General features: G+C 58.2%; 4 protein-coding genes across 9 annotated transcripts; 2 read left to right on the plus strand and 2 right to left on the minus strand.

The window, feature by feature from the left end:
• Positions 1 to 101: 101 nt before the first annotated feature.
• On the minus strand, positions 102 to 1,467 carry PSENEN (presenilin enhancer, gamma-secretase subunit). 2 transcript variants are annotated; one of them, XM_030874799.2, is made up of 4 exons: positions 1,354 to 1,467; positions 1,065 to 1,220; positions 557 to 661; positions 102 to 370 (listed from the first exon to the last, which is right to left on the minus strand). In XM_030874799.2, the coding sequence occupies exons 2-4, from the start codon at positions 1,123 to 1,125 to the stop codon at positions 231 to 233; spliced, it is 306 nt and encodes a 101-aa protein (XP_030730659.1). In that variant the 5' UTR covers positions 1,126 to 1,220; positions 1,354 to 1,467; the 3' UTR covers positions 102 to 230. The 2 variants fall into 2 exon arrangements, with proteins under 2 accessions (XP_030730659.1, XP_030730657.1); XM_030874797.3 differs by having other exon boundaries at positions 1,065 to 1,182; positions 1,354 to 1,460.
• Positions 1,468 to 1,604: 137 nt separating this feature from the next.
• Positions 1,605 to 3,758, plus strand: U2AF1L4 (U2 small nuclear RNA auxiliary factor 1 like 4). 3 transcript variants are annotated; one of them, XM_030874790.2, is made up of 7 exons: positions 1,605 to 1,693; positions 1,838 to 1,925; positions 2,321 to 2,387; positions 2,471 to 2,520; positions 2,595 to 2,693; positions 2,867 to 3,000; positions 3,493 to 3,758. In XM_030874790.2, exons 1-7 carry the CDS (start codon positions 1,650 to 1,652, stop codon positions 3,575 to 3,577), a joined length of 567 nt encoding a protein of 188 aa, XP_030730650.1. In that variant the 5' UTR covers positions 1,605 to 1,649; the 3' UTR covers positions 3,578 to 3,758. The 3 variants fall into 3 exon arrangements, with proteins under 3 accessions (XP_030730650.1, XP_060144858.1, XP_030730651.1); XM_060288875.1 differs by having other exon boundaries at positions 2,867 to 2,988; XM_030874791.2 differs by lacking the exon at positions 2,595 to 2,693.
• A 138-nt stretch (positions 3,759 to 3,896) lies between these two features.
• Positions 3,897 to 6,526, plus strand: IGFLR1 (IGF like family receptor 1). Of its 3 annotated transcripts, none has more exons than XM_030874726.2 (4): positions 3,897 to 4,705; positions 5,188 to 5,370; positions 5,673 to 6,063; positions 6,148 to 6,526. In XM_030874726.2, exons 1-4 carry the CDS (start codon positions 4,439 to 4,441, stop codon positions 6,501 to 6,503), a joined length of 1,197 nt encoding a protein of 398 aa, XP_030730586.1. In that variant the 5' UTR covers positions 3,897 to 4,438; the 3' UTR covers positions 6,504 to 6,526. The 3 variants fall into 3 exon arrangements, with proteins under 3 accessions (XP_030730586.1, XP_030730587.1, XP_030730588.1); XM_030874727.2 differs by having other exon boundaries at positions 5,269 to 5,370; positions 5,670 to 6,063; XM_030874728.2 differs by lacking the exon at positions 5,188 to 5,370 and having other exon boundaries at positions 5,670 to 6,063.
• Positions 6,527 to 6,924: 398 nt separating this feature from the next.
• KMT2B (lysine methyltransferase 2B) lies at positions 6,925 to 27,166 on the minus strand. Its single transcript, XM_030874552.3, has 37 exons — positions 26,804 to 27,166; positions 25,544 to 25,616; positions 23,289 to 25,306; positions 22,941 to 23,054; positions 22,696 to 22,846; positions 22,132 to 22,411; positions 21,915 to 21,970; positions 21,407 to 21,685; positions 21,012 to 21,106; positions 20,633 to 20,731; positions 20,378 to 20,491; positions 20,110 to 20,256; positions 19,915 to 20,010; positions 19,326 to 19,443; positions 18,718 to 18,831; positions 18,361 to 18,545; positions 18,197 to 18,286; positions 18,007 to 18,111; positions 17,800 to 17,873; positions 17,081 to 17,196; positions 16,894 to 16,985; positions 16,676 to 16,813; positions 15,782 to 15,940; positions 15,417 to 15,537; positions 15,261 to 15,339; positions 14,999 to 15,159; positions 13,703 to 13,930; positions 12,323 to 13,619; positions 12,147 to 12,236; positions 11,960 to 12,069; positions 8,873 to 9,010; positions 8,714 to 8,788; positions 8,432 to 8,609; positions 8,020 to 8,127; positions 7,819 to 7,902; positions 7,571 to 7,700; positions 6,925 to 7,480 (listed from the first exon to the last, which is right to left on the minus strand). Exons 1-37 carry the CDS (start codon positions 27,164 to 27,166, stop codon positions 7,205 to 7,207), a joined length of 8,151 nt encoding a protein of 2,716 aa, XP_030730412.1. The 3' UTR covers positions 6,925 to 7,204.
• Between the last annotated feature and the right edge of the window lie 214 nt (positions 27,167 to 27,380).

Here is a 27,380-nt window from a genome sequence, read left to right on the forward strand (position 1 = left end):
TGAAGCACTAAGCCTAGCACAAAGTAAGCAATCAATAAATGTTTCTGAATATTAATAATCATTTTAAGTTTCAACCTCCAAAAGATCCCAGGAAGTCAATATTGAGAATTAGGGTCCTTTATTAGGGGATGTCAGCAGAGAACACAGGAGATAGGAACAAGTCTTAGGGGCTTGAGAGTGGGCTTGGAGAAGAGGAGCCCATCCTGGTCCTCAGGCCTGTGCAGAAGTTGTCAGGGGGTACCCAGGGGTATGGTGAAGGAGAGGTAGTCCCCAAGGGCGCCCCAACGTGGCCGGTAGATCTGGAAGATAGTGATCCAAGTGGTGAGTACAATCACCCAGAAGAGGAAGCCCACAGCTGAGCGCCAGACATCTGTAAGAGGGAACAGGAGGGGAAAGGTTGGCCACCACCTGCTCTCTGGTCTCCCCGAGACCGGCCCTCTCTTCTCTTCCACAGAGTCCCAGAATTCTGGAACCTCCATTGTCCCTTCCCACCAAGGCTCCCAGAGACCCCCTCCCCACACCCGATGGCCTCCCTTCATCTGTGCCCTGGACTCACAGCCTTTGATTTGGCTCTGTTCTGTGTATGCCGGGACAAGGAAGGCCTCTCGGAAGAACCAGAAGATGTTGACCAACCAGAGAAAAGGCAGGAAAGCAAACCCACCTAAAGAGAAGAAAATAAACTGGGACTTAAGGCAATGAGGATCCTCCCAACACCCACGTAGCTGACCAATTTGGAAGGTCCTCTCCCATACCCAAATTCAAATGGAGATCTCTGCTATCAGGGATTCAAGAATCCTGACTCCTCCCCGGGATCCAGGAATCTGAGTCCTCAACCATCTTTTCGGCAGGACCAGGAGACCAGGCCCCCAACTCCCCTCCTCTCTTGGGACCCAGAAATTGAGGCCCCAGTCTCCTCCTTCCTCAGGACCCAGGCCCTTCCTCTCTTGGGACCCAGGAGTCGGCGTCCCCAGCCACTTCATCCTCTAGACCCAAGAATCCAGGCCCCCAGGCGCTCTAGTCCCGTCCCCTCTCTTCTCCGGGGACCCTAAGATATCAGCCCTTACCCAGGTAGTACTTCCGGCACAGGTTCAACTTCTCCTCGTTGGACACCCGCTCCAAGTTCATAGTTGCGCTGGGGCCGGGTCTTCCGAGGGTCTTCAGGGCAAGACCCAAGCCCTGACCCTAAGTGACAGATGCAAGGATCACAAACAACCACGCCCCTATTACGACAAAAGGGAGAGAAATTGAAGGGTGGGTTTTCTGAAAGAAGGGTACCCCCGCCCCCACCAGCAAGCTGACTGGGTTGAGACGCTCTTTATGTTTATTGGGGTACGGAGACGACCCCTAACTCACCAGTGGAGTCTTACTTCCTCCTCTTTGGACCCCTTTGCCACTTTCAACTACGGACTTTTGCGCGAGATGCCGCAAGCGTCTCTGGACCTTGTAGTCTTTTTGGTCAGGCAACGCTGCACGCATGCGCTTTCAGGAAACTCCAGTGGGTGAGTCCGCGGGGAGGGTGAGAGCCTCCGTCACGCAAGCGCACTAGGGAGTTTCTGAGTGTCCGGAGGCCGCAAAGAACTACATTTCCCAATGCCCTTAAGCAACGGAAGTGACGTAATAGCAGACATAGTTGGAGGGTTCGGGTAAAAATGGCCGAATATTTAGCTTCGATATTCGGGACTGAGAAGGACAAGTGAGAACGGGCGCAGGGAGTGGCCCCTCGGGAGCCCGAGGACGAGGCACTTGGTTCCCTGGTGGCTGGGCGGCGTGGGGCGGTGTTTCTGGGGTGTCCGGCTCCTCGGCCCTCGGTTCACCTCTGTCTCTGCACCTCTTCCAGGGTTAACTGCTCTTTTTACTTTAAGATCGGGGCCTGCCGGCACGGGGACCGGTGCTCCCGGCTTCACAACAAACCGACTTTCAGCCAGGTGAGACCCGGCACGGAGCCTGGGGGGTTAACTTCCTGTCCTTTCCCTTTCTGTTGTCCACCATCACGAGGTCCCGCCTTTTCCGGATTTCTAGGGCCCACCCTACCGCCCGGCGTTTTTCTTGTCGGAGCTCTGCAGGTTCCTCTCCCAACCTTCAGGCCCTTCTCCCAGGAACTTGGCCACGCCCCCGTACGTAAAGACCACAGCCCTGGGCTGTCCCTCACTGCTAGGTATCCCCTCTTCTGGTTTTCTGAGGGACAGGCGTTGCTGTTGCACTCAAGATGCTTATGCTTTTTCTCTGGTGCAAGGTCTCACCCCCAACCTTCATACCCAATCCCTCTGCATATAGTCCCGCCTTCTGAGCTCAGGCCCCGCCCCCTTTAAATTCTGTTCAGACCATAGTGCTGCTCAACCTGTACCGGAATCCACAGAACACCGCCCAAACCGCAGACGGATCGCACTGTGAGTGAGGGACCTGTCTTGGGGGCAGGGCGGACAGCTCCCAGCAGGCCACGCCCTGATTCCACCCTGCCCCCCTCCACCAGGTCACGTGAGCGACGTGGAGGTGCAAGAACGCTATGATAACTTCTTCGAGGTGAGGGTTGGCAGGGGTGGGTTCAGTTTCCTGTGGGCCAGCAGCGCAGCTGAGTTCCTCGTGGTCTTCCACAGGAAGTGTTCACGGAACTGCAGGAGAAGTACGGGGAGATTGAAGAGATGAATGTGTGCGACAACCTGGGGGATCACCTCGTGGGCAATGTTTATGTCAAGGTGCCTGCTGTCTCCCCATTAGAGCCTAGAGGTGGAGGCATTTCAATGCCTAACGGCCACCGCTGAAGCCTCACAGCTTGAGGTCCTTCACTAAATCCAGTCCAGACCCTGAGCTGCTAGCTAATCCCCTGATTTCTGAGTTTGATTGCTGACCCTGACCGACTTTCCCTCAGTTTCGGCGCGAGGAGGATGCAGAGCGGGCAGTCGCTGAACTCAATAACCGCTGGTTCAACGGGCAGGCTGTGCATGCCGAGCTGTCTCCCGTCACTGACTTCCGGGAGTCGTGCTGTCGGCAGTATGAGATGGGGTATGGTAGTGCAGGGGTGGGATGGGCACTTGGAGTCCCAGACTTCTGTGTATGAGTTGAGGGGGCTGTCAGTGACAATGGCCTCATCCGTCCATCCATGCTTTACCCAGGGAATGTACCCGGGGTGGTTTCTGCAACTTCATGCACCTGCGACCCCTGTATCCTGAAATGATACAGGCCCCTGTATCCTGAAATGAATCTGATCCTGTGCTCCAATAAGTGTCTCAAGCCTTTTGTGCCCTAAAACTAGCCCTGAGCCCCATCTGAAGACGAGCACCTAAGTCCCAACCCCCAAACCAGCCTGAACCCCAAACCCAAGTCCATCCTGGATCTCTAATCCTGAGGTCAGCCCCTGTGCACCTATCCTGAGGCCACCCCCAGGAACTCTACTTACTTCATCAAGTGCCATGCCTTATCCCAGAGCAGAGAGGCAGAACTGGGGGATCTGCACACCATCCCCATGGCTCTGATCCTCCTCTCTCCTGTCCCCAGGTCACCCCCAAGGTCCCATACCGGCCACCGTTCCCGAGAAAGAAATCGACGACGGTCCCCAGACCACCGGCATGGCCATTTCTGAGATGCTGACCTTGCCCTCCACCCCTGGCAGGCACATATGTTCCTGGCCAGGACCCCTCCTCAAAGCCCCCTTAACTCCCTAGTGCCATCTTTTCCATGCTCCGGGTCTCCATGATGTAATACCTTCAACACAGGGACCTTCTATCGCCCCGCCCCTAATAAAGTTCTGTATTGAGGGTTTAGAGCTTCGTTGTTAGCTTGAGCCTGGCTGTGGGCTGGTTTCCTTCCACCCCCACATCTGCTGATGAAAAGGGGAAGTAGGGCTGGGCTCTGGCCACAACCTCAGCCAAGAAACTTACAACAACAGGTGGGAAAGCAGCATGCCCAGGGTCCTAGAAACCCCCAAGTGGGACTGGTTGGGTGGGGCTGCCTTCGTGCTGAAACTTCAGCACGTCCATCAGAGGATTCTCAAGGGGGAGATGCTTGGTTGTGGCAGGTCAGAGGATTCCCAGTCTGGAGGAGATTGGGGTTAGGAGCTAAGGTAAGATTGCTGGGAGTTGGGTGGGAGTCTCCAGTGGGTGATGGCTGGGTCCTCCATGCCCACTGCCCTGAGATGGGAATAGGTAGTACCTAATACCTAAGCTTACACTGTGCCAGGTGCCAGGTGTTCTAAATGCTTTACTTCCAGTAATGGTTTTACTTCTCCACAATAACCTTCTAAGACAGGTACTATTATACCATTTTACAGATGGGAAAAGAGAGGGCAAGAAGATGGCAGAGATGGGATATAAATCCACGCAGTCCGGCTCCAGAGTCCTCGCTGTAGCCATCTTGAGGCCTTGTGGCTGCTCTGATAACGGGCCAGGAGCTGGTCTGGGGCTGGAGAGTAGATTCCTGGCTTCCAAAGGGGACTGGGGATCCTATGCCCCCACATCCACTGCTTCCTTCTTCTGCCCCGGTTTCCTGGCAAGTGCTGCAGAGGTGCTGTGGCAGGAAGTCCTGTGGTCATGGCCCCCCAGAAGGCAGGCTCCGCCAGGATGGGGCCCCTATGCCTCCTCCTGACTGCCGTGCTGCTCCTGGCCCAGGCGGCGCCGAGGAAGGCCTCTCAGCACTGCAGCCGGAGTACCGGAACCCTGAGGACCTGTGCTGTGGCAGCTGCTTGCAGCGCTTCGGGCCGCCCCCTGCTCGGGTAAGGAGCCGGGACTGGGCGTTTGCATATGTTCAGGCGGAGTTAAGGGGTGATAGGGAAGGGGGAAGGGGCGAGGTCTGTGGGGTATGGCCCGTGAGGCTTGCTTCGGGGTGGGGGCGGTGGGCCGTACGTAGACAAAGTGGGGATGGGGGGCTGAGCCTGCGAAGAAAGGGACAGTGTGAGTTAAGACGGTCATGGTTAAGGGGTGTGGCCGGTTAGACAGGCGGGAACCGAGAGGCGAGGAAGAGGCGGGCGGGGGAATGAAAGGGGCGGGGCCTATGTAGAGAAGGTTGGGAGACTGGCAGGGCTAGTGTGCGGGGGGGCGGTGAGGGGGGGATAGAGAGATGGGCACGTCCGCTGATAGGTTGCGTGAGTACAGTGCAAGGGGCGGGGACTGCTGGGATAGGACAAAGGGGAAAGCACGTAGCTAGCGCAGAGGAGGCAGGTTTGGCGGTTGCACGTGAGACGCTGTGTCCCACCAGACTGAATTTTCGGAAAACTGCGGGCCCGATGATGCGGGCAATCACGTAACGCACCCCTTCAAAGAGTGTCCTCCTGGGCAGTGCAACCCCAACAGCGAGGAGCTATGTAGCCCTTGTGGCGGCGGAGCAACGGCCCCCACTTCCTTGGGGAGCCGCGGCGGGACCCGGAGGCGCGGCAGACAGGTGCTGGTTGGGCTCCGGAGAGCCTGGGCAAGGTGCAGCCCGCCAGAGTGGGGCGGGGGCGGGGAGCGTGGCTTGGGGTCGGATGGGTGGCGTCTGTATCAAGGGAAGGGAGGGTGTAACCTAACTGAAGAGGACAGGGATGGGGGCACAGTATTGATGGTATCAGGGGTTAAAGGAGTCGGGGTGGGGGGGTGGGAGGGCAGGATCAGGCGGAGATGTGGTCCCATTGAGGGATTTAAGGATGGGAAGTTTGTGCTGAGGAGGCAGGAGTAGGGCATTGCTTCCCACTTTATTTCCAGAAGCCGGTCCCTAACAAGGAGCCCTGCCCCCTGACACGTGGAAAGCTGAGCGTCCTTAGTTCCCAGGAGCCCAGCTTACCGGCGATTTCCAGTCTCCTGTGGACATCTGAGCACAAAGTCCCTCAGCAGGCCTGGCCGAGTTGGAGTTTTGACCTGTCCCTGGTGCTGGTTCTGCTCATGACCTCAGCAGAAATTCTCCTGCTCGCCCTGCAAAGGCACCGCCGTCGCCACCACCAGGGGAAAGCTGTCCAACACCCCTATCCTGGCTTGGTTTGCAACGACCTCAACATCCACACCCTATTCTCCTTGCACTTGTCCCCTCCAGGCTCCCTGGAGGCTTCAGAGGCAGGGGACTCAGGGAAGGAGGTCCCTCTGCCTCCACTCCTAGGCAGGGGTTAGTTGAGGATACACCAAGGAGGGGGGGAGGTGGGCTGGAAGCTTGCGCTTCCTCCCCTTCACCCCTCCCTTTGTCTCCCAGAGCTGCCAAGTCTGGAATCACAGCCGCTGTCTCGCCTCCTGGATGAGCTGGAAGTGCTGGAGGAGCTGATCGTGCTGCTGGATCCTGAGCCTGGGCCAGGTTGGGGGAGAGCCTGTGGCAGCACTCGACACCTGGCTGCAAAATATGGACTGCCTGCTGCCTGGTCCACTTCCGCCTACTCCCTGCAGCCCAGTCGCTGGCCTCGGTGGGCCCTGATGGAGATGGTGGTGGCAAGGGAGCCCTCTGCCTCTCTGGGCCAGATTGGCGCACACCTGCCCAGAGACGGCGGGCAGATGCACTGCAGGTGCTGTCCAAGCTTGGCTGAGCTGGGGCCTGCCCAGCCTAGTACCCGATAAAAATAAAGTTTCCGTTGAAGTAAGTGCTTGCTGTCTCTGGGCCTCATCACGGGTCCTCTTAAAATAGTCTTAATTGGGCCAAAACCTAGCAGACATCCTCTCACTCCCCTCCCCATTCAGGGAATGGGCCAATCCCACCACACACACAAGACCAGATGTGGGTTACCTCTGGGCAACCGGGGTCCCCTCTGAGAAATGGCCCTGCTACCCTTGGGAGGGTTCATCTATAGGGACCCATCTGAGTTCTAACTTGGAATAGGTGTTACATTTATGCTCTGAGCCTTAACAGACCCCCACAGTTTACTTCTAATTCTGAACGATGCCCTCTCGCCTCCCCTGGCTCAGGATGAGTGTGGGGCGCAGAGGAACAGAAGCTCCTACCTGCCCCCAGCACCATACAAATGGAAGACCACCATTCCAAACATTGACAGACTTTATTGTGGGGGGTTCCCACCTGGGATCCCACCCTCTTAAATAAAAAAGTGCATAGAAAAGAAGGGATTTAGAAACTTTTGTACAATATCTACATCCTGGGCCCCCAGGGAAAGAAGGGGGCGATTGCTGGGTGGGCTGGAGGGGTGGAGGCAGGGCCCTTGCCACCTGCATGCCCACATCCACCCTGAACACGAGGGTGGGGTGAGATGCTCTGGGAGGGACGAGGGGCAAGATGGCAGCGGGGGGCGTGGCAGGCAGCCACAGCTTCAGTTAAGGAACCGACGGCAGCGCTTGGCGCCACAGTTGCAGGGCAGCTTGTTGCTGGCATCCTCAATGGGAAACTTGTAGTCATAGGTGAGCTCCTCGCCACGCAGGATGCGGCGCAGGGCAAAGATGACGATGTGCTTCTGGCCCTCCACGTGGATGACTCGAGAGAAGCAATTGGGCTCACACGAGTGGTTGATGAAGCGGGCGGCATTGCCATGCATGGTGGCATCCACCACATCAAAGTCATCCATGCGGAACATGTAGCACCCAATGCCCTACAGGGATAGGGTGGGGCAGTCAGGGGCTCTGTTCCCGTGGACCACACTGTTTCACCCGTCTCATTCCCATGGCCTGGCAGAGCCTACCTTCCCATCATAGAACTTCTCCCGCTTGTCAGTCAGCACAGAGCGAATGACAATACCAGAGTACTCAATGACCATCTCGCCAGCATCGATGTTGCGTTTACAGAACAGGCCCCGCCCGTGGATGGCAGATCTGCAGGGTTGCATGGGCAAGGGGGAGGTCAGGGGGCAGGGGGACAGAACCAAGGTAGTCCCACACTAGGGCACCTGTCCATCCACCCAAGGGGCATCCTCCCCCCAACCCCACTGACCTGTAGACACCCACAGCCTCTTTGGATGTCTTCTTGAGGTGGCGAAAGCGCATGGCCATGGGCAGCTCCAGACTGGTGGCGCGTCTGGTGGGGGACGGCAGCGTCACACAGGTTGGTACCCAGGAATGACCTCTCTTGCCCCGATCACCCTCTTTTGGACCTTTCCAGACCATCCCCAGTACCCTGGCCTGCCCTCCATACCTGGTTGACCTGAGCTGCACCTCATCCTCTTCCTCGTCACAGGTGGCTCCCTCAGGGAGCACCCGGTGCTGGGAGGCCAGGAAGTTGAACATGTCAAAGGTGCACTTCCTGCAGGTGGGAGGGAGGAAAGGAAGGAGGTTCATAGCCATTCTTTCAAGAAGATGCTACCCATATATTCTTTGGCCTGGGCCTGCTGCTGGTAGGGTAGGAGCAATACTGCTACTACTGAAGACACAGCAAACGGGGAACAGATGAGGTTCATTCTTCTGATGTGAACTCTAGGAATAACTTCTGGAGTGGCCTAGTATCTTCTCCTCAGACCTCAGTTTCTAATCTGTAAAGACTTAATTCCCACCCTTGAGAACTCCTACAGGGCTACCCCGACTCAGGTATCACACCCCAGACCTCTCACCGGAGATAGACCTCAGCGCGGGCTGCCCCATGGGGATTCAGGGGTGGCTCCTCCTGGCCCTCTCCCTGCTGGTGGTAGCGGAATTTATAGTGCTGGCAGCGCTGAGCTCCGGGCAGTTGCTCTGCCAGGAAGATGACAGCATCGTGGTGGATGCCCAGGAGCCTTGCCCCACTCATTCCTGGGGAGAGTCAAAAGTGAGGACACGTAAGTCACGTCGGAGGCCCATCCTGCCAACAGGGAGTCATCCCGGCCCCCAGCATCCCTGTGAAACCCCTCAGTTACCACTAAAGGAGAGATGTCTGAGCCGGGCATGCCCTCGGGCCTCTTGCACCTTCTCAATCAGAATTCTCCATGCCCCTGGGGAGAGGGCAGGGCCAGAGCTGTCAGGATGGTGTTCTATGGGACACCTTCCCTCCCTGTCAATGCTACTCCCAAACTCACCCTCCAAGCTCTCGGCCTCCACGCTGAACCCATCCTCACTGCTGATCTCGAAACGCAGGTGTGGGCCAGCCCGTTTAGGGGCCTGGTTCTCTTTGTCCTCTGGGGATGGAGGCTCTTCCTCAGAGCTTGAAGCCTCACCTGGTCCCAAGGAGCAGATCAGAGTTGGTGAGGATCACCCCTCCTGGTTCCCCTCTGCCCTTCCTTCCTGCCCGCATATAAGCACAGTTGCTGGGTCTGAGGGCCTTCCTCCTGCAATATTTGCCCAGTGAACCCTATAGAATGGACATTATTTTTTCTAAAGGGCCTACAGTCTCTTGACTGCAGGACATGCTTACGGCTCACTCAAACTCAGTCTACCGTAAATGCCAATCTATTCCTCATTTTTCTGCATCTCACACAAAATTTAAAATACTGGAGAACTACTATATTTTGCACATGTATTTTTCTTATGTGTACCACGTTGCTGTAAAGATTACCAATATATTATTATAAAGGCCCATACTCACAGAATCAAGTATACGTACACTATGATGGATTTCTCAGGGGCTAAAAATTTTAAAGCAAGAACAGATAGGACTAGCTGACACAGGTGAGGTGGATGTAAGAGAAAAGGGGGGTCAAGGACAATTCTTGAGGTGTGGATCCTGAACAACTGGAAGGATAAAATGGTCACTGAGTGAGATGGTGAAGGTGAGGGAGAAACGAGTTTGGGGTCAAGGTCAAGAACTCAGTTTGGAACATGTTGAGCCTGAGATTCCTCTTAGAAAACCTCCCCTTTCAACTTGCTTGTGGAGATGGCGAACAGGCAGCAGGATATAAGAGCCTGGCTAGTGATTTGGGGGCTATCAGAATTAGAGATGGGGTTTAGAGTCAGGAAGTTAGACAAGAGCACTCGGGAGTGAGTGGAGATTAGAGAAGTCAAGGCCAGAGCCTGGGACACACCAAAGCTGACAGGCTGGGGCAGTGAGGAGGCACAGCCAGAGGTGAGGAGAGGGCTGGGGTGCTGGAAGCCAGGAAAGGAAATGCTTCAAGGAGGGAGGGATCAGCACACCAAATGCTGCTACTGGCTCAAGCAGGATGTGGACTGAGGCCTGACCATTGTACCTGGGTTGAGTGGGGTGGGGGGCATACGTTTGAGTGGAGCATACTTTAGGAGGGGCAGGAGTCACATGGCCACACTTTCTCCCCACAGAACTGCTCTGGGCCAACCTGCCTATATGCCCTTCCAGCCCTAAGCAAGACTCTAAACCTAACTCTTGCTGTGTGTCCCACATCATCCTTGGGCCTCGCAATGCCCTAGGGTCCACCTCTGACTTCTGCCACCTTTCCCCATCCTCACTTCCATTCTGTTCCCTGAGCACAACCACAGAGGCCTCGCCTGGGCACACTCTTACTTTCTTCTTTCTCATGGTGCTCATCCTAAGCTAGAATGCGCTTGTTAATTATGCATCTGTTTCCTCTAGCAAAATGTGGTCTGGTCCCTATGGGCAGGGACCTGTCTGTCATGGTCACTGCCATATCCTCATGCCATCTCCGACCCCTGTAAGTAGCCTTTCAGTAAAACAGTCTCAGTCTACTTCATTCCATTTCCATACTCAGCAGCTTAGCTCTACATAATGAGAAAATCCACACATCAGGACAGGACTTGGGGCCACAAGGAATTCCGAGCCTCAGTCTGCTCAATTATCAGCTTACTCGGCTGTAGCCTACTCCCTCTCCCACTGCCCTCCATGACCAACAGAGCACGGCCCTTCCAGCTTCACTGAGTCCATCAGCCAGAACTGCTCCACGTGCCCCCATCCTGCATACTGATGTCTCGTATCTCTGCAAGTACAGGCATAACTCGGAGATACTGCAGGTTCAATTCCAGACCACGGCAACAGAGCGAATATTGCAATAAAGTGAGTCGCACAAATCTTTTAGTTTCCCAGTGCATATACAAGTTATGTTTATACTATACTATAGTCTAGTAAGTGTGCAACAGCATTATGTCTAAAAAAACAATGTACATACCTTAATTAAAAAATACTTTACTGCTAAAAAAATGCTAAACATTGTGAGCCTTCAGGGAGTTGTAATCTTTTTGCGAGAGTAACAGCAAAGATCACTGATCACAGATCGCCGTAACAAATAATGAAACAGTTTGAAGTATTAAGAAAATTACCAAAGTGTGACACAGAGACACAAAGTGAGCAAATACTGCTGGAAACATGACACTGATAGACTTGCTCCATGCAGGGTTTCCAAAAACCTTCCATTTGTAAAAAACGTGACAAAGCAAAGGGCAATAAAACGAGGTATGCCTGTACACCTTCCTCATGTCCTTCCCTCCACCTCAGGGGTCTCTTATGCAAACCTGACCACTATGTCTCCTCCCACCTCCTTTTCCATCCACGAGTCCCCTTCACCCTCATCCTTGCTTTTGCTGTCACAGCCCTCACACCAAACCCCTCTGAGCTGCTCCCCCCAACCCCCACCCCCCACCCCAGACTCTTAACTGAGCTTTTTGGCAAGGTGCCCGGCTGCTATTCTGGCTTCCTCGGCAAACACTGTCTTTGGTTCTGGACTCTGACACAACATCCTCCCTACCCTGTGCCATCTGCCCAGACAGTACACCAACCCTAGACCCCACATGCCTGGTGTTCTCTGTGGCAGTTGGGACTGCTGACCACTCCCTTCCCTAAGCCTCTGGGACACCACTCTCCTCTGATCTCCTTCCCACTGTTCTTGTCTTTCCTCTGGGTCCTAGGTGGGCTCCATCCTCTGTGGATGATCCCCAGAACTTCATCTCTGGCTTTACTAGGTACCTAACCTCTGACCCTGGTGCACTAGCTCCTGAAGCCCTTCCTTGGGCTCTTGGGCACACTGAACAGGCATGTGTCTGTTTCTGACACAGGCCATAAGCTCCCAAGGGTGTCTCTGTAACTCTAACATCCAGCCCAGGCTCGTACCCAGGTAGTTGTGCAATGTGCAACACCCAGTGCGTTGTGTGTGTTTTTTTTAAGTGGACCAGTTCTGTATCTGTGAGTTACTCAGCTGAGACAAGCGCCAGGAAGGACGCAGTGAGAGGAAAAGGCTGGCCCCTACCTGAGTAGTGGTGCCACTGGGACTCAAGCAGCAGGTCAGAGGGACCATCGGGGGCCCGGGGAGGACCACCTTCTGGAAGTGGCAGCAGAGGGGACCGGTCCTGGAGGGGCCTGTGAGGAGAGACCTGTCAGAAGGAGGAAGCGGCAGAGGTTCCAGAGCCTCCAGGCAAAGGAGGCTAGCCACTCACCTCGGGCTTTCCCCCCAGGTGGGCTCCCCAGGTTCATCCAGGTCGAGAACTCCACGCACAGTGGGCGTTTTCATCCTCACTCGGCTAAACCTGGTGCGGAGTGGACGGTGAGAAGGCTGAGCTGCCTTCTCCTGCCCACCCTTCTCCCACTCCGCAGCCTGGGCACGCTCACTCACCCGCTGCCACAAAGCCCTGGACCCTGCTGGGGGTCCTCCGAGGACTCTCCATCTTCCTCCAGCCGGGGAGTTTTGCTTGGGGGAGGTGCTGGTGGGGAACGGCCAGAGAAGGTGGACACCCTTTTGACACGGATGGCCTGGCGGGGTGGGCTGGGGGGCCCACTGCTCAACACCAGCGTCAGTGGAGGGGGGGGTGGGGGAGGGGCAGGGCGGACCACCCCTACTACTGGCAACACACCCAGCAGGGGTCCTGGGGGCAGAGTCCAGGAAGCAGGGGCCGTGGGGGGGATGGGAGGGGGCAGAGGTGGTTGCTTCACTGGGGGTGAGACAGGTTCACCCTCCCCTGCCATCTTTACGAACACCTGCCCCAGCTTGTTGACCAGGATGATCTTGGATGTGGCAGGTTTGGGGGGCTCGGGGGCAGGGCCCAGGCTCAATACCCGGACCCCTGGGGCCCCAGGGAGCCAGGCAAACGTCCGGGTGGGGTCAGCTGGGCTAGGGGGCAGGCCCTGAGGGGGCTGGCTGCCATTGGCCAAGGGAGGTGCTGGGGGGAGTGGCTCCTCTCTAGGCCCAGCGCCCCCCTCCCCAGGCCCCCCTAAGTTCTTCAACACGAAATCCACAATTTCTGATGGCAAGTCCTCGGGAGGTCGAGCCCTGTCCCCTGCAGCCCCGATGACCCCAGCCCGGCCTGCTCCTGGCCCTGAAGGTGGAGTCCCCTGGCCCCGAGGCTGCTGGACTGCCTCGGCCTCACTGTCGGTACCATCATCCACTCCGTCCAGCTGTTCAATGCGGGGGGCTCCAGGGAGGGCTCCAGGGGCCAGGGCAGGGCCAGACACCACAGTCACAGGGAAGTGGACGTAGCGGGGGGTAGGGCTGGCCTCCTCCTCCGAGCTGTCCCCTGGGCCCCCGTGGCTGCTCCCCACCGCCCCTGCAGCCACAATCTCTTCCTGGAAGGGCTCAGTCCCCAGCAGGCTGGCCGCGAAGTCCAGGTCAGCAGCACTCAGTCCTGACACCACCTCCATGTCCTCAAAGTCTGGGCCCAGGTCTTCAGGGGGTGGTGGAGGAGATGGGGCCCGGCCAGGGGGAGCCAGCTCCCCTGAGGTAGGTGTGAGGGCTCTAACGACTGAGGTAGGAGGGGGCACCCTGAGCTGAGGAGAGGTTCTGAGAGGGGGAGAGGCCCGCCGTGATGGTGGCAGCCTGGAAGCCAGGGGGCTGGGACGACGGGAGCGTCTTGGGGGAGCTGGGAAGTCCGGGTCTCCCACCGTAGGGATGTGGTGGGTCAGAGAAGATGGGCTTCCTGTAGGGAGAAGGGTCAGGGTCAGCCAGGAGCTCCTGCCTCACCCTGCCCCACCCCTCTCCCAGACACTCCCAGGTACTCACCAGGGGAGGGCAGGGGTCCAAAGGAGACACCCCCCAAGGGCCTCCGGGATGGTGAGTAGTTGGGCACTTTGATTCGAGCCCCCGAGAAGGAGCGGGGGGCTGGAGGTGGGGCGCTGCTTGGATCCGGCCGAAGTGGGGGGTCCTGGTTCTCAACGGGTGAGTGGTGCTCAGGAGCTCTAGGGATAAGGGCACCTGTATCTGGTGGGGGGTCCACATGATCTGGGGGCTCTGAAGAGGCAAAAGAATGGCATCATGGGTGGCAGGGGCTCTTTGTGAAAGCCTCCCCTCACATACCCTTTGTTCTTCTGAACCAACCGCACCTTCTCTGCCTGGCACCTGAGCTGGGGACAAGGTGCATGGGTTCCCAGTCATCACCCAGGTCCCAAACCCCTCTGTGGCTTCTGCAAAACCTCCATACACACCTGGGTCCGAGTTCCTTTGTGACCCCTCCTCACCCATCCTTTGCCATCTCCCCACTTCCTGGCTGCCTACTGCTCTCTGATTCAGGCCCCACACAGGGCACTGCCCTCTCTCCAGCACGGCCAGTCCTACCTGCTCTGCACATCCCTGCCACATCAAATGCATCCACCTCGTCCTGGTGCTTGCGGCTCCCCATTACCTGGCTCCACCCAATCTGTGCAAGCTGATCTCTGCTGCCTCCTCCCAACGCTTCCTTGTTTCCAGCCAGGATGGCTGTACCCTCCTCCCCTCTCTACCCTGTGTCATGCTCCAACCCAGAACAAACACCTCACCCACAAGCGCAATCCAAATCTCCTCCTCCTCCCATTCGGCCCACGAGGACCTCTCCCTCTACCTATCTCCAAGCCCGTTCTTGCTTTGTGCCATCCAGCGCTCAGCTACATCCCTCAGTGCTAGCACAGATGGGAAGGTGCCAGTTTGGGAAATGAGCAGATTTAGGTTTGAATCCTGGCTCTACCACTAGGTCACTGTGGAGAGCTACTGCCCTCTTTGAGCTGTACAGAGGAGCTTACACCTTTCTCAAAGGGCTGCGGGGAGCATCACATGAGCACGCAGCCCCAAGTCAGGTGGCCATAAATGCTCCCTGCATTTGTGCACAAGCAGGTAGCATGGCACTCTCTCCTGGGAGACGCTGAGCACAGCCCCCGCACACTCTGCACAGCCATTAAGTCATCTCAAACTACCGCCATTACAGGAAGTGGCACAATGGCAAGCATCCTGGGGTATCCTTAGGGCACAAGGAGAATAGGGTTGGTGGGTAACTGTTTGGGGAGGGCAGCACTCAGGGAAGAAAATGAAGGAGTTCCAAGGCTGTACCTGAGGAAGGGGCGGGGCTGTGCACAATGGTCTGGTTCTCCTCTGCCGCCTCCAGGTGAACCGGCTCTTCCCTCGGCCCCCATGGCCGATACTCCAGAATTCGACACCGATACCAGCAGCGCCGCCGAGCATCTACTGTGCTCCAGTACAGACGGGAGCACCTGACGGGTGGGCGTGTGGGACAAGAGGATCAGGACAACTTAGGAAATAAGATCCAGTCCTGGAGACCTCCAGCCCCACCAATGTCCCTTGGGCTGCTCACTGGTAGCCAATGGGGAAGAGCCGTCCTTCGCAGTCTGAGAGGTCAGAGAGAGTGCCCAAGGAGTCGATTCGGATGGAGCCTATGGTGCAGAGGAGAGATCAGGAGGGTGGGCCCAGGCAGGGTCAGGAAGACCAGGGTAGAGAGCAAGCTGCTTACCAATGAGCACATTGATGGCATCAGGTTCAAGCCCCGTCAAGAACTTTCGCTTGAAGTTGATACCCTCAAAGTCCACATAGACTCGGCGGAGAACATCAAAACCGTCAGGGGTCACGATCTCCTGGGAGGGGGGTGGCAAATGGGGTTGCTGGATTGGTGGCAAGTGAGGGGGATGTGAGGGAAGGCTCTGGAGGCAGAGACTGGTCAGTCAGGGGCTTGACTAAAGGACTGGGGGCAGAGGGTAAGGGAACAAGGAAGAGACACTGAGAGGCAGCTGGGGCCAGGCCTGAGGGGCTACGGAGCTCCCTGAGTGGAAGAGGAAGAGAGTGCAGTGGGGAGCTGTCTCCCCCAGGGTGCGGGCCCACCTTGCCATCCAGCAGGTCTGTGTGTTTCTGGCAGAAAACTTTCTTGTCATCCTGGAAGATGCAGTAGCTGGCCCGGGCACACATGAAGTGGAAGTTGCTGAGGCAGGAGGAAAGGCAGCAGCCCACCGTGGCTCCAGGCTTCAGGCAGAGCTCACAGCGCTGTGGGGGGAAGGGGCTGCTAAAGGGGGAAGCCAGTGACCCGAGCCAGAGCCTGACACTCAGCATCGTTGTCCTTGAGACTCTGCTTGGGCCCCTGACTAGCCCAGCACCTCACCAAGCAAAGGCACTCACCAAACATTACCTCTCCCCTAGCTGCATCCAGGGCCAGGTACACATCAAAACTGTTTCAGACTGTTTGATACAGAATTGCAATAGGAAGAAGAATAACAAGAGCTAAGGCTGAGAGTGGCATTTACCTTACCATCTTTCTCATGCTGTTCTAGCATGGAACCTGTATTATTTCATTTAATCTTCACATCTGCCCTCCGTAGTACATCTCTCTATCATCTTTCTGAGGGTGAGCTGGAGACGTTCTACAGTACCTGACTCAGGTTCGAAACTGGTAAGGGGGATTCTAACTCAGGCTACATCTCACCTCATAGGGATGTAATAAGAGCTAAATGCCACACTGTATGGAAAGCATCCAGCACAGGTTTAATCAACAAGATTCAACAGACTAACTTTTAGTCTCCCAGGCTTCAGGCCCATATTATGGCCAGAGAGCACAAACAGGAAAAGAGCTGCTGTCACTGCAGCACCACAGTGCTGGGACAACCAAGAAAGGTACTAGGACCAGCAGTGGAAGGACAAGCTGTGGCAGAGACTAAACAAGAGCTGTCTCCGAGTGGAGGAGAGCCCCGAGGACTGCCCACCTCTCCAGGCCCGTGCCCTCACCATCTGCCTCCCTCGAGCCACAGCAGCGTGCACGTTCTTGAGGGAGCCGTCATTTTCTTCGAACACTTCGGCTGACCAGATGGCACAGTTGACGTGTGTCCACTCATTCTGCCCGATGTACAGAAGCCGCCCTGCCTCCTGGGGACAGAGGAGGGTGGCAGGAGGGGAGGACCCAGAGACCAGACCCCACAGCCTGGGCTTCATGCAGTAGCCCTCACCTTAGAGTCTGCATCCCCATATTTGAGGCACAGCGCACACTGACGGGGGTCCTCCAGGTGTGAGAAAGCAGCTGAATCCTTGCCTTGGAAAGCTGGAAGGGGTGTGGGAAGGAAGGTCCAAGAATGAGGACCTGGAGCCTGGCCCACCAACCAGGGGATCTGGCTTCCAGCCCCAATTTCCCAGTACCTGTTGAGGGATCCCCTGGAGGCTGCCCTGATTCTGGGGTCTCTGGTTCCTGCTGCCTCCACTGAGCGTAGACATGGTCCAGGGAAGGGGGCAACACGGCATTGGGGAGGACTCCGCTGTGGACAGGCAGGGTCAGCCTCTGACATGTCTCTTAACAGGGGGTGGGGGATGCACTGGGGCCCACCCACAGTATCAGCCTGAACATGCCATGACACCCTCTGTCCTCTCTCTACGTGGAATTTCTCTCAGTCTCCCAAACAAGCCAGGCCCTCTCATGCCACCTTTGGCCCACGAAACACTGTCCCTCATGCCCGGAATACTTTTCCTCCACTTCTCAGCTTGGATGTCATCTCTCCGGAAAGCCTCAGGCCCTAGGCTCCTAGGCAGGCGCCTCCTCTGGGCTCCCACAGCCCCTGGGTCTCCCCATCAGTGCCCTGACTGTCTGGGTCATCAGTGCCTGCCCAACCTCCCAAACATGGCTCGCCCACTGCTGTCCCCAACACTGCCTTGCATAAAGTAGAACCGAAGTACAAGTTAACTACACAATCTGAGTCTCTGCTCGTCTAGAACCACTGGGGACTCTCATGCTGGTTCCACCACCCTCCAGACCCTAACCCTGTTCCTCGTCTATTCTCAGTCCAGCTTGCCCCTGGATTCCTAGGTGCCCTTGCCTTTGCCCTCACTCCCTGGTTCCCCTCCTGCTACCCAGCCTCGCTCACTTGGGCAGCCGGGTACTCCGTCGCCAGTACTTGGGGTCGTGGGCGTCGAACCAGCCGAACGCAGACTCTAGCAGCTGGGGAGCAGGTTAACAGGATGAGAAGAACTGGCTTCCTCAGGAGAGCTGGCCGGGGCAGGGTCTAAAGGACCCACTCTCTCCTCCCCACTACCATACTAGCTACCCTCCAGGCATCCCCCAAAGAGCTCACCTTCAGTAGGAGCCCCTTCGTCTGGCCTCCAGCCCGGCGCTCCGGCGTCTCTCCTTCTTCCGAGTGCCTCATCAGGATGCCGACCACATCCTCCATGAAGCTGTGCTGTAAGGGGGTTTGTCAGGACTCGAGCCTCGACCCCAATCCTCTCCTCCTGGCACCCACCTGTTCCTCTCAGTGTCCCACTCACCACGGACTTGTAGTGGCCATCCTCAAAGCGCTGGCTCACAGCGTGCAGATCACAGGGCCCTGGGTGCAGTTGCTTTCCATCCTGCCCACACTGCAAAGAGGGGAAGTCAGCAGGGCTCGTGCTGGGCCTAGGCCCACCCCGTCCTGCCACCTGGGCCCCCAGACCTGGGTGCACAGCAGCAGTGGGCCTGCCACCTTGGAGCTCAGCAGGCCCTGGAGCACCTGGCGCAGGCCCCCCTGCAGGGCCCCACTCAGGGCCTCTCGCCAGCGGGGGTGCGTGGCCCCAGCACATGGCCCACAGGTGTACAGCACCGAGTCTGGCAGCCCCGAAAGGATCTCATAGTCTTCATCTAGAACAGCCAGGGCAGGAAAGGAAAAAATGGTTTAGGGAGATGTGAGGGCTTTCAGCAGCCCCCAGATCACCAAGAACATTCAGCCCTGTCCCCTGAGGGCCTGGGGTGAAGGGTAGAACAGGGATCCCCAAAGGACTGAGGCCACCCCCCAGGTAATCCACCCACTCACCTGAGAGCCCCTCACACTTCGCGTGCACCCAGTGGTCACACTGGGCGCACTGCATCATCTTGCTCTCGTAGTCGTTGTCTTCATAGCAGCGTGTGCAGATCGGGCAGTAGTTTCCTGGAGCGAGAGGGAAGAAGAGACAAGTCAGAGGGGCTGGTGCCACTGGCTGCCCCTCAGAGCCCCTGTCCAGAGGCCAGCCATCCCTTGACTGCTGCAGGAGCTGCCTCTATCATGCCCCACTTGGGTCCCTACCATTCCCCAAAAGCTGGCTGAGGATAAGGCTGTTTTTCTAACTCTGCAGCCCCAAGGCCTCACAAAGTAGAGCTTTGCTAAACATGCTGCCTGAGTAAATGAGGAAGCCCAGGTCTTCAAAGAGCTCAGTGGAGACTTGAGGTTCCAGGAGGCATCTCAGGGACCACCACAAGGGTGGGCTCCACGCCCTCCACTCCCATTGCCCTCAGTGGGAGAGTACTCTGAGTGGAAGGAAAGGCTCCATAGTTAGAAGAGAGTAGAAAGCCACTAGAGAAGAGTATCTGTTCCAACTGCTTGTCTAGGAACCTGGCCCACTCCCCGGTGGCCCCCGGGGCCCCGGTCCCCTGCCAGGTCCCCACCTTTCTCATAGAGCTGGGTGCACCTGGGGCAGAGGCTGTAATCTCCCGACCACTCGACGTCCCAGTTCTTGCCTGGAGTCGCCCCACAGCTCTTACAGCGCACGCAGGCTGAGCAGATCTGGGAGGGCAGGGCGACATTAGGGGGAAAGCCAGACACCGGGCTGGAGCAGTGCGAAGCGGGGATGGGCAAAGAGGAGGCAGGAGACAGATGAGGAAGGATGGGTAAGAGGAGAAAAAGTGTGCAGGAGAGGCGAAGAGGAGGAGGAAGGAAGAAGGAAAGAAGCAGGGCAGGAGAGAAATGAAGTGGGGAGATCGGTAGAGTGAGACGGAAGAGATTAGGCTAGAGCAGGAGGGGGCTGTGAGCTGGGGGCCGTGGAATGCATGAGCCCATAAAACCATTACATACAAATTCTGCACATAAATCTTGTCTACGTGAAATTCTTGAAGAGGACGTGTGATGTTTATCAAACTCTCAGAAGGACCTCCACCCTTCCCCGCCTCCTGAGAACCCTCGCCTAGAGCATGTCTGGGGGTGGCGTGCGGCATTAATCAGAACTCCAAAGTAAGGGGTGGGGGCCTCATCTCTCACCCAGTGGCGCCGTTTGCGTGTGGCCCGGGTTGGGTAGCTGGGCCCCAGGCAGGCTGGGTGGTAAGCATGGCGGCAGCGCTCGCACTCCAGGAGGTGCTGTTGGATGTTGAAGAAAGACAGCAATGGCAGAACCTACTGGCACAGGGATACCCCTTCTCTTTCATGCCTCCACTGCCATGGCCCTCGTGCCCGAACCTTGGATCCCCGGCCTTTGCGCCCGCAGACATGGCAGAACTTGCAGCGGCGGCAGCACCAAGCGTCATGATGTTGGGGCAGGGGCCGCTCGGCCTCCTCCAGGCAGAATGGGTGGAAAGGGTCACAGCAGACTTGGCAGAACACCAGCTGGGGTGGGGAGACGGAACGACAGGCAGAGTGTGAGGCCAGAAGGCCAGGGAACGTGACCCTGTGGAGAGGGCCCAAGAAACCAGACTTGGGGGGCTGTGAAAGAAGGCAGGGGTCCAACCTCATGCAGGCCTTTGCTGGCACACAGCAAGCACACCATCGGTGGTCCCCCTGGCACGGAGGTGAGTACGCTCAGGCCGCCCATCAGCCACACGTTCTCCAGATCACAATCCTCCTGAGGGAGGAGAAGACAAGGGGTCAGAGAGCAGCCAGGAACACAAGCCAGACCCAACCTTAAAGCCCTGGTTTCTCACTCATGATTAACAAGTTTCTTCCCACCGTAGTCCCCACCACCCTCCCCCGCTCCATGCCGTACCTTAAAATCCACACGAACCCGGTGCACGCCATCAGGGGACTTTTGTTTTCCAGTCCAGCCATTGGGAAAAGAGACAAAAGGGCCAGGGGCCAAAGCGTCCTAGGGAAGATGGTGGTGCTCAGAGTGCTGCCAGCCCCACCCTTTACCAACTTTTCTCCTCACCGCCCTCTCCTCCAGCCTTCCCAACCCTGCCTTTTGCCCAGATCCTACTTGGCCTTCCAGAAGGATAGGCCTGCTTCACCCCCTCAGGACCTGTCCTCTGGCGTGGACACACCACGGCACTCAGGTGAGCCTGTTACCCTGACTTGCCAGGAAGCTCCTTGGGATGGAGCCATGCCTTCCACAGGACTCGGGGTTCTTGGTGTGGGGTTATGCTGACCTTGTCCAGGCGCCTTCGGGCCTTGAGCTGCAACACAGGCTGCAGGGTGGGTTTGCGGGGCCGACTCTGCTCCTCTGGTTCTGGTACTGGCAGCTCTAGGCAGGACACATGAGCGGTGAGGTTTCCCCCTCCTCTCTGCCCCATTCCCCCTCCTCTACAACCCCCAATTGTTACCTGGATCCCCAGGGCCTTCTTTAACTAGACAAGGTCCACTAGGATGACTTGGGCCTTGTTCAGCAGGCTACTGAAAACCTCCTGCACCCGTCCTCCCTGTCCACTAAAACCACCCCCCTTCTCTACACTGAGACTGACAAAGCCCTGGGTCTGGGAGTCCTGACGCTTCCACACAAAAGACACAGGACTGACTGACAGAGGAAGCAACAAACAATTCGCACCATTCTCTCGGGGGGTCCGACGCCGAGGAGCAGGGGGACCCCCGGGCTCTGAGTCATCCGAGTCCTCGAAGATATCATAGGAGGGTCGCTGTTTGACGCAGCGCCGGGCTGACTTGCGCTGCAGTAGGAGGGAGTCCTGCTCCTCGGGCCCCGGGGGGGCCACCACCTCCTCCCGGGGCCCCCCAGCTCCCGCCCCCCGGCGTGGGCCTGGAGGACCAGGGGAGGCCTCAGGAGATTCATCGGAATCCCAGGGCAACAGCGTCTTCACTATCGTCCGGCCTGTGGGAACAGGGGACTTAGTAGGATCTGAGCTCAGCCAGGGACATGGGACACTGGGATGGAGAAAAGCCAGAAAAAAGTGGGGCAGAAGCGAACAAGCACACGATGGAAAAGAAAGAAAGGTGGTGGACTGCAAAGGTATGGGGAGGAGAGCAAAGAAGACATGGTTTCCTCCGTACCACGAATCTCAGTAAGATTGTGTAAAGAAATGCTCCTCAAACCTCGTTACCTTTTTTGGCCAGCCGTTCCATCTTGCGAGCCTCTATCTTGTCACACTTCCGGTATCTGGGGAGGGGAGCAGCACGTCACCAGGGTAGGGGACTGGTGGTCTGGGGGAAGAGAGGAAGCTCTCCACAAGGATGCCAATCCCACTGCTCTGCTGGGGCAGGAGGCCTGGGTAACTGACAACCACGGGTGGGAATGGAGGCTGCACCCCAGCTACTCACACACAGCACTGCTTCTTGGTGTTGGGGCCCCCAAACTTGGGCTTGTCCAGGCAGTTGACACAGGACCCACAGTCCTGCACACGCAGGCAGCCCCGACAGTGTCCACACCGTGCCATCCGCATCTTCTTGCCATGATGGGAGGGCAGTGAGCGCCGGGGTGCATGTGCCAGGGTCCCTCCAGACCCCGCAGGCTCTGAGTCTCCCCCGGGCCCTGTTGGCTCCACCTTTCCCCGCCGGGACCGAGATGGGACACTCTCAGTCTCAGATGCTGACGACGTATCTAGTGCAGTGGAGAGGCCGGGATGGAGCCACAAAGCCACCAGGAGTTCTACCTCATTTCCCTAACCTCCCCTAGATTCCATACAACTGGCCTTCTGGTCCCCACTTTCCCACAGTGCTCCCATTCCAGGTGCTCCCAAATCTGCTCTAAGACCTAGCACTCCAACCCACTTGCCACCTGGCCCCAAGCACCCGACTCAGCTGCCATTCTCCCAGGTTCCTGATGCCTTCACTTGCCCCCAAACTTGACACAGCTGTCAAATTTCCCAACGTGCCCGCCCCTACCCTCCGTGGCGAGGTCCTGCCGATCCCGGAGAGGGAGAGCACTGAGGCGGGGGACGTCTTCGGGTACCATGGCCCGGGCCTGACCAAGGGCCACAGCAGCGTGACGGCAGACATGTTTGATGCGGGGGCCTTGCACAGGGGACTCGGGGCCCTGGGGGGAGGAGAAAGCAGGAACATATGTGGAGCACTGCCCCTTGTGGCCCCGCAACCAGCCTTCTTCAGAGGGCCTTCTTCCCACTCCATACCGACGGTCTCTCTCTCTTAGTTTCCATCGATTCATCTTCAGACCTGACAGAACCTCTGTCTGGGATCTGCTTGACAGCCCCCACGACTTCCTCCATCTGCCCTCCAGGGCTTGACTGGTGGGGGAATAAACAGGGTCAGAGACTAGAGAGCGAGAAAAAATGGGGCCAGGAGACTAGCACTGGGGAGGGATGGGACCAGGGAAGGAACACAGGAAGCTGGGGGACAGGGGAAGGACTGGCTCTGAAGGTTCCCTGCAATGCTGGAGGGTGTCTAGGGAGGGAACGAGGTTCAGGGGTTGCAGAGAATTGAGGCTGGGTGCAGGGGCATGGCCCAAGTACCACGCTCACCGGCATCAAAGATGCCACCTTCTGCTGCTGCTGCTGGTCGATCTTGATTAGCTGCACCTTGGCTCTCTTGAGGAGGCTGAACATTTTCTCCTCCACACCAGACAGCGGTAAGGAACCCAGGCCTGCAGTCCGGGCCTTTTCCAGTGGTGGCGGCTGCTGCGGTGGCGGCGGCTGCAGCTGTAACTGCGGCTGTAGTTGTGACTGCTGTGGTGGTAGCGCTGGAGACAGCAGCTGGGTGTGCAAGGCCTGTACGGGCTGCTGCAGCTGAGCCTGAGGCTGCTGCCCACTGCTTGGAGCTGGAGCCCCAGGAGGCGGCACCTCGGCCTTAACAGGAGTGGCGACCACAGGGGCAAATCGAGGCAAGCTGAGGTGGTTCGTGCGGCCCACTGCCCGCGGCTCAGGCTCAGCTGGAGAGTCATCGGCGGGAGGCGGCTCTGGCTCAGGGGCTTCAGGGGCCCCAAGAGGAGTAGTAAGCACCGATTCGTAGATCTTCAGGTGGGCTTCGCTTGGGGTAAACTGAGGGGCCCGAAGGAGCAGGGGCCTCCGGGACGGAGTGACGGGTGCAGGAAGCGGGGGTGGGGCCGGTGGAGGAGCAGGGGGAGGAGGGGGCAGTTCCCGGGTCAGTGAGGTCCAGCGAAATGTGGGTTCCCTTAGGATGGACCGTCTCTTCTCAGGGAGTGGGGCTGGGGTAGGTGGAGGAGTTGGGGCACGCGGTGGAGACGGGGCTGGCGCTGGTTCCTGTGGTGCGAGTGGGGAGGTGGCAACAGGAGGCCGTAGAGTAGGTGAGACCTCCACCTTTGAGGGTTTGGGCGGGTCTTCATCCATAAATCGCCGGGGCGTCTTGATGACACGGGAAGAGCGGGCACTCACCACGGGCATGATAAACTGCCGGATGTTCTTCAGAAAGGTGGTACTTTTGGGGGCCACAGTGGGGCTGTCTTCCAGAGGGCCTCCTGTGGTGGTGTTGGGGACTGGAGTGGGAGGAGAGGTGCCCTCTGGCCCTGCCCGAGCAGCTTCCCGCTCTGCCCGCTGGCTGGGAGTCAGGGGAGGCCGGCCCCTCTTCCTGGAGCATGTAGCTGGGACCACGGGAGGAGGGGATTCTGCCTGCTCCTCCGGGGCAGGAGGCGGTGGAGGGGATGGTGGGGGCGGAGGAGACACTGGGGGTGGTGGAGGGCAAAGTGGGGATGGAGGAGATGTTGAGCGGGGTGGGAGGGAAGGGGGAGGTGGAGGGGCTGGAGGAGTCAGGGGTGGTGACGGCAGCTTCGCCTCTTCCTTTTCCTCAGCCGGCACCATCTCTTCCTCGGCTACAGCTCGCTCTTCCTTCTCTTCCTCCTCCTCCTTGTCTTTCGCTTCTTTCTCCTCCTCTCCGTCCTCCTCCAGCTTCTGCTCCTTCCTCCAGCAGGGGCCCTCTCCCTGTCCAGACCCAACTCTTCCTTGAGTGGCATCCTGCCAGCTTTCTTCATGTTGATCTTGACCCTGACCTGATTCAAGTCCCAAGGACAATTGTCCCATCTTCACTTTTTTGGCCTTTGAAACAAACTTGATCACGAGGGGGAGCCCGCCTCGGCCTCGGCCCCTGCCTCCACGGCCTCCTCGCCCAGACTGTCCTCCACGCTTGGGGGTCCCAGGTCCTGGGCCGGGCCCCTCCTTGCACTTCCAGCTGCCAGTTCGGTGTTTTACTGGAACAACAGGAGGTGGGGGCTCAGGTTTGGGGATTGTCACAGCTGCTTCTGCCACCACTACTGCTTGTTGCTTCTTCCTGCAGGGGCCTGCTGACCGTCCTGGGGGCCGCCCCCGAGACCGACGGGGGGTGGAGGACTCACATGCCCGGCTCCGGGGGGCTGGGGGTGCCTGGGCCCGCCGGAGAAGTTCAGTCAGTGCCTGCACCATCCGTTCTGTGCCCTCCTCACCCCGTTTCCGGGCAGGAGTCTTTGGGGGGGTAGGAGCCACATCTGCTAGGCGAGGAGGCAGAAGGGGGGTCGTCTTATGCTTGCGGCCCCGACCTCGGGGGGCTCGACCTAAAAGGAGAATAGGTGTTGGGAGATGGGTCAAGGTAGCCCTGCAGACTGAGGGACTCCAGGAGGGCAGGGACTAAGTCTTGTCTGTTTCCCCGACAGCCCAGCCTAGCTTGAGCTTTGAACACAGAACACACTTGGTAACTGATGAAGACTCTAGTTGAACAGGGAAGAGCTGACACGAAAAGCAAGAATAACATTCTTGTAAAGCTATAGAGGTAGAGTTTCCCCATCACTCACCTCGCTGGGATCGGAGCGCAGAGCGCAGGGAACTGGGGGCCACATCTTCATCTGAATGAAAACCCTGAAACTCCTGATTTAGGGGACCAGGGGTGGAGGGGAGAAACAGCAGTCAGTGCCAAAGCCCTCGTTTCATGTGAGACTCAGGTTCCGAGGAATATCCCCAGCTTCCCCCTTAACGTATCCCTATTTACAAAAGAACTAAAAAGACTGGAAAGCAAGGGGAAAAGAAAAGACGGTCTCCTCCTAGGGATGGAGGCAGAGGATATTTTGAACCTGCACCCCGTTCCAGACCACACCAGCACAGCCATCAGTGGTTCACTGGTTCAAAGGGAACAGAAGAGGGTCGCCTCAGATGAGGCAGTAGGCACTACCCTCAGATTCCCTCATTCTCCAACTGAGAAAAAAGTGGAACCTCTGCTTATACCCTCTCGGGCTGTAGTTTCTTCCTCAGTGAAAATGGGAATTGGGGCACCCAAGCAGGGTGTGTGTTTGTGTGTGTGTGTGTGTGTGTGTGTGTGTGTGTTTGTGTGTGTGTGTGTGTGTGTATGTGTGTGTGTATCAAGCGGTTTATCATATTATAATCTGCCCTGAGTCCTGAGGTGGCTACAAACTGTCCTAAGTAATAAAACGCACACTTTCCTGCCTTTTCTGAGAGACTGGTGATAAATCCTGAATTGAACTCAGACCTGCTAGAGTGCCCAGTCTCATCCTGCATTCCATTTCTCTTCAACCTGTGCCCCCAAGAGGAAGACCTCCACCATTTTACCCTCTCTCCACTTTAAGTCAGAAAAAGAATTGGGGCGCTGGTGAAATCAGGGATGTGCCGGAGGTTATGCGGCCGGGCGGGGCAGCCTGCAGGTAAGAGCCCAGAGAGCCCTAGCCTGGGTCCACTCGAGCCACGCTGCTGCTGTCAACCACCGGTTGGGCGTGCAGTCCCCACAGCCTCCTAGCCCAAACCTCTCCTGCCCTGGATTTGCCAACTACCAAGAAGGATCAGCCCAAGACACTTCAGCAGGACCTGCCTCGGGCCCAAGTGCCCAGCTGCAGCCCGGGCTTCTCTATCCACTTTCAGAGGCCTCTTCCTCCGACAGCTCCCGTGCAGCCTACCTCCTCCCATGCCTATTTCCAGGGCCCTTTCCCTCCTCAGGAGGCCTTGAGGACCACGCTTCCCCACGCCACTCCTCGGGGCCACACAGACCCCTGGAAGCCCCCCACCTCCGCCCCGCCCGGCGATGGGGACGCCTCCGACTGCCTCACCTCATCGTCGGACTCCCCGTCACTGCTCTCCTCCTCCAGCAGGCAGTCCCGGCTCGGGCCCCAGCCCCAGCCCCGGCCCCGGCCCCGACCCCGCTGAATGCGCGGGCCGGCCCACAGGCGGCGGAGCCGGCGCAGGCCCCGGCGGAGCCCCAGCAAACGGAGCAGGGCCGTGTCCTCCCCGGGCTCGGCTCCGCCCGGCCCCGCCGCGCCGCCGCCGCGCCGCAGAGCTACCCGCACTCTTTCGGCCCCGCTGCCCCGTCCGCCGCGGCCCCCGCCCCCGCCAGAGCCCCGCGGCCGGCCCGGGAAGCGGCCCCGCGCAGAGCCAGGCCCGGGGCAACTGCCGCCGCCCGCCGCTGCCGCCATCTTGGCACCGTGAGAGGGGCCGGGGAGGCGGGGGGAGGGGCGGCCCGTAAGCAGGGCCGGGGGGGAGGGGAGCAGAGGAGGGGCGGGGCGGCGGCGGCTCACGACAACCACCAGCGCCGCCGCGGGGTCGCCGGGAGCCGGGGGCTGGGCCGGCCGCGCGCGGGGCACCACGGGAGCGGGAGTCCGAGACCTGCCGGCCGTCACCCTTAGCCCG

The sequence above is a fragment of the Globicephala melas genome, chromosome 19, assembly GCF_963455315.2.
Source record: "Globicephala melas chromosome 19, mGloMel1.2, whole genome shotgun sequence".
NCBI classification, from domain to species: domain Eukaryota; kingdom Metazoa; phylum Chordata; class Mammalia; order Artiodactyla; family Delphinidae; genus Globicephala; species Globicephala melas.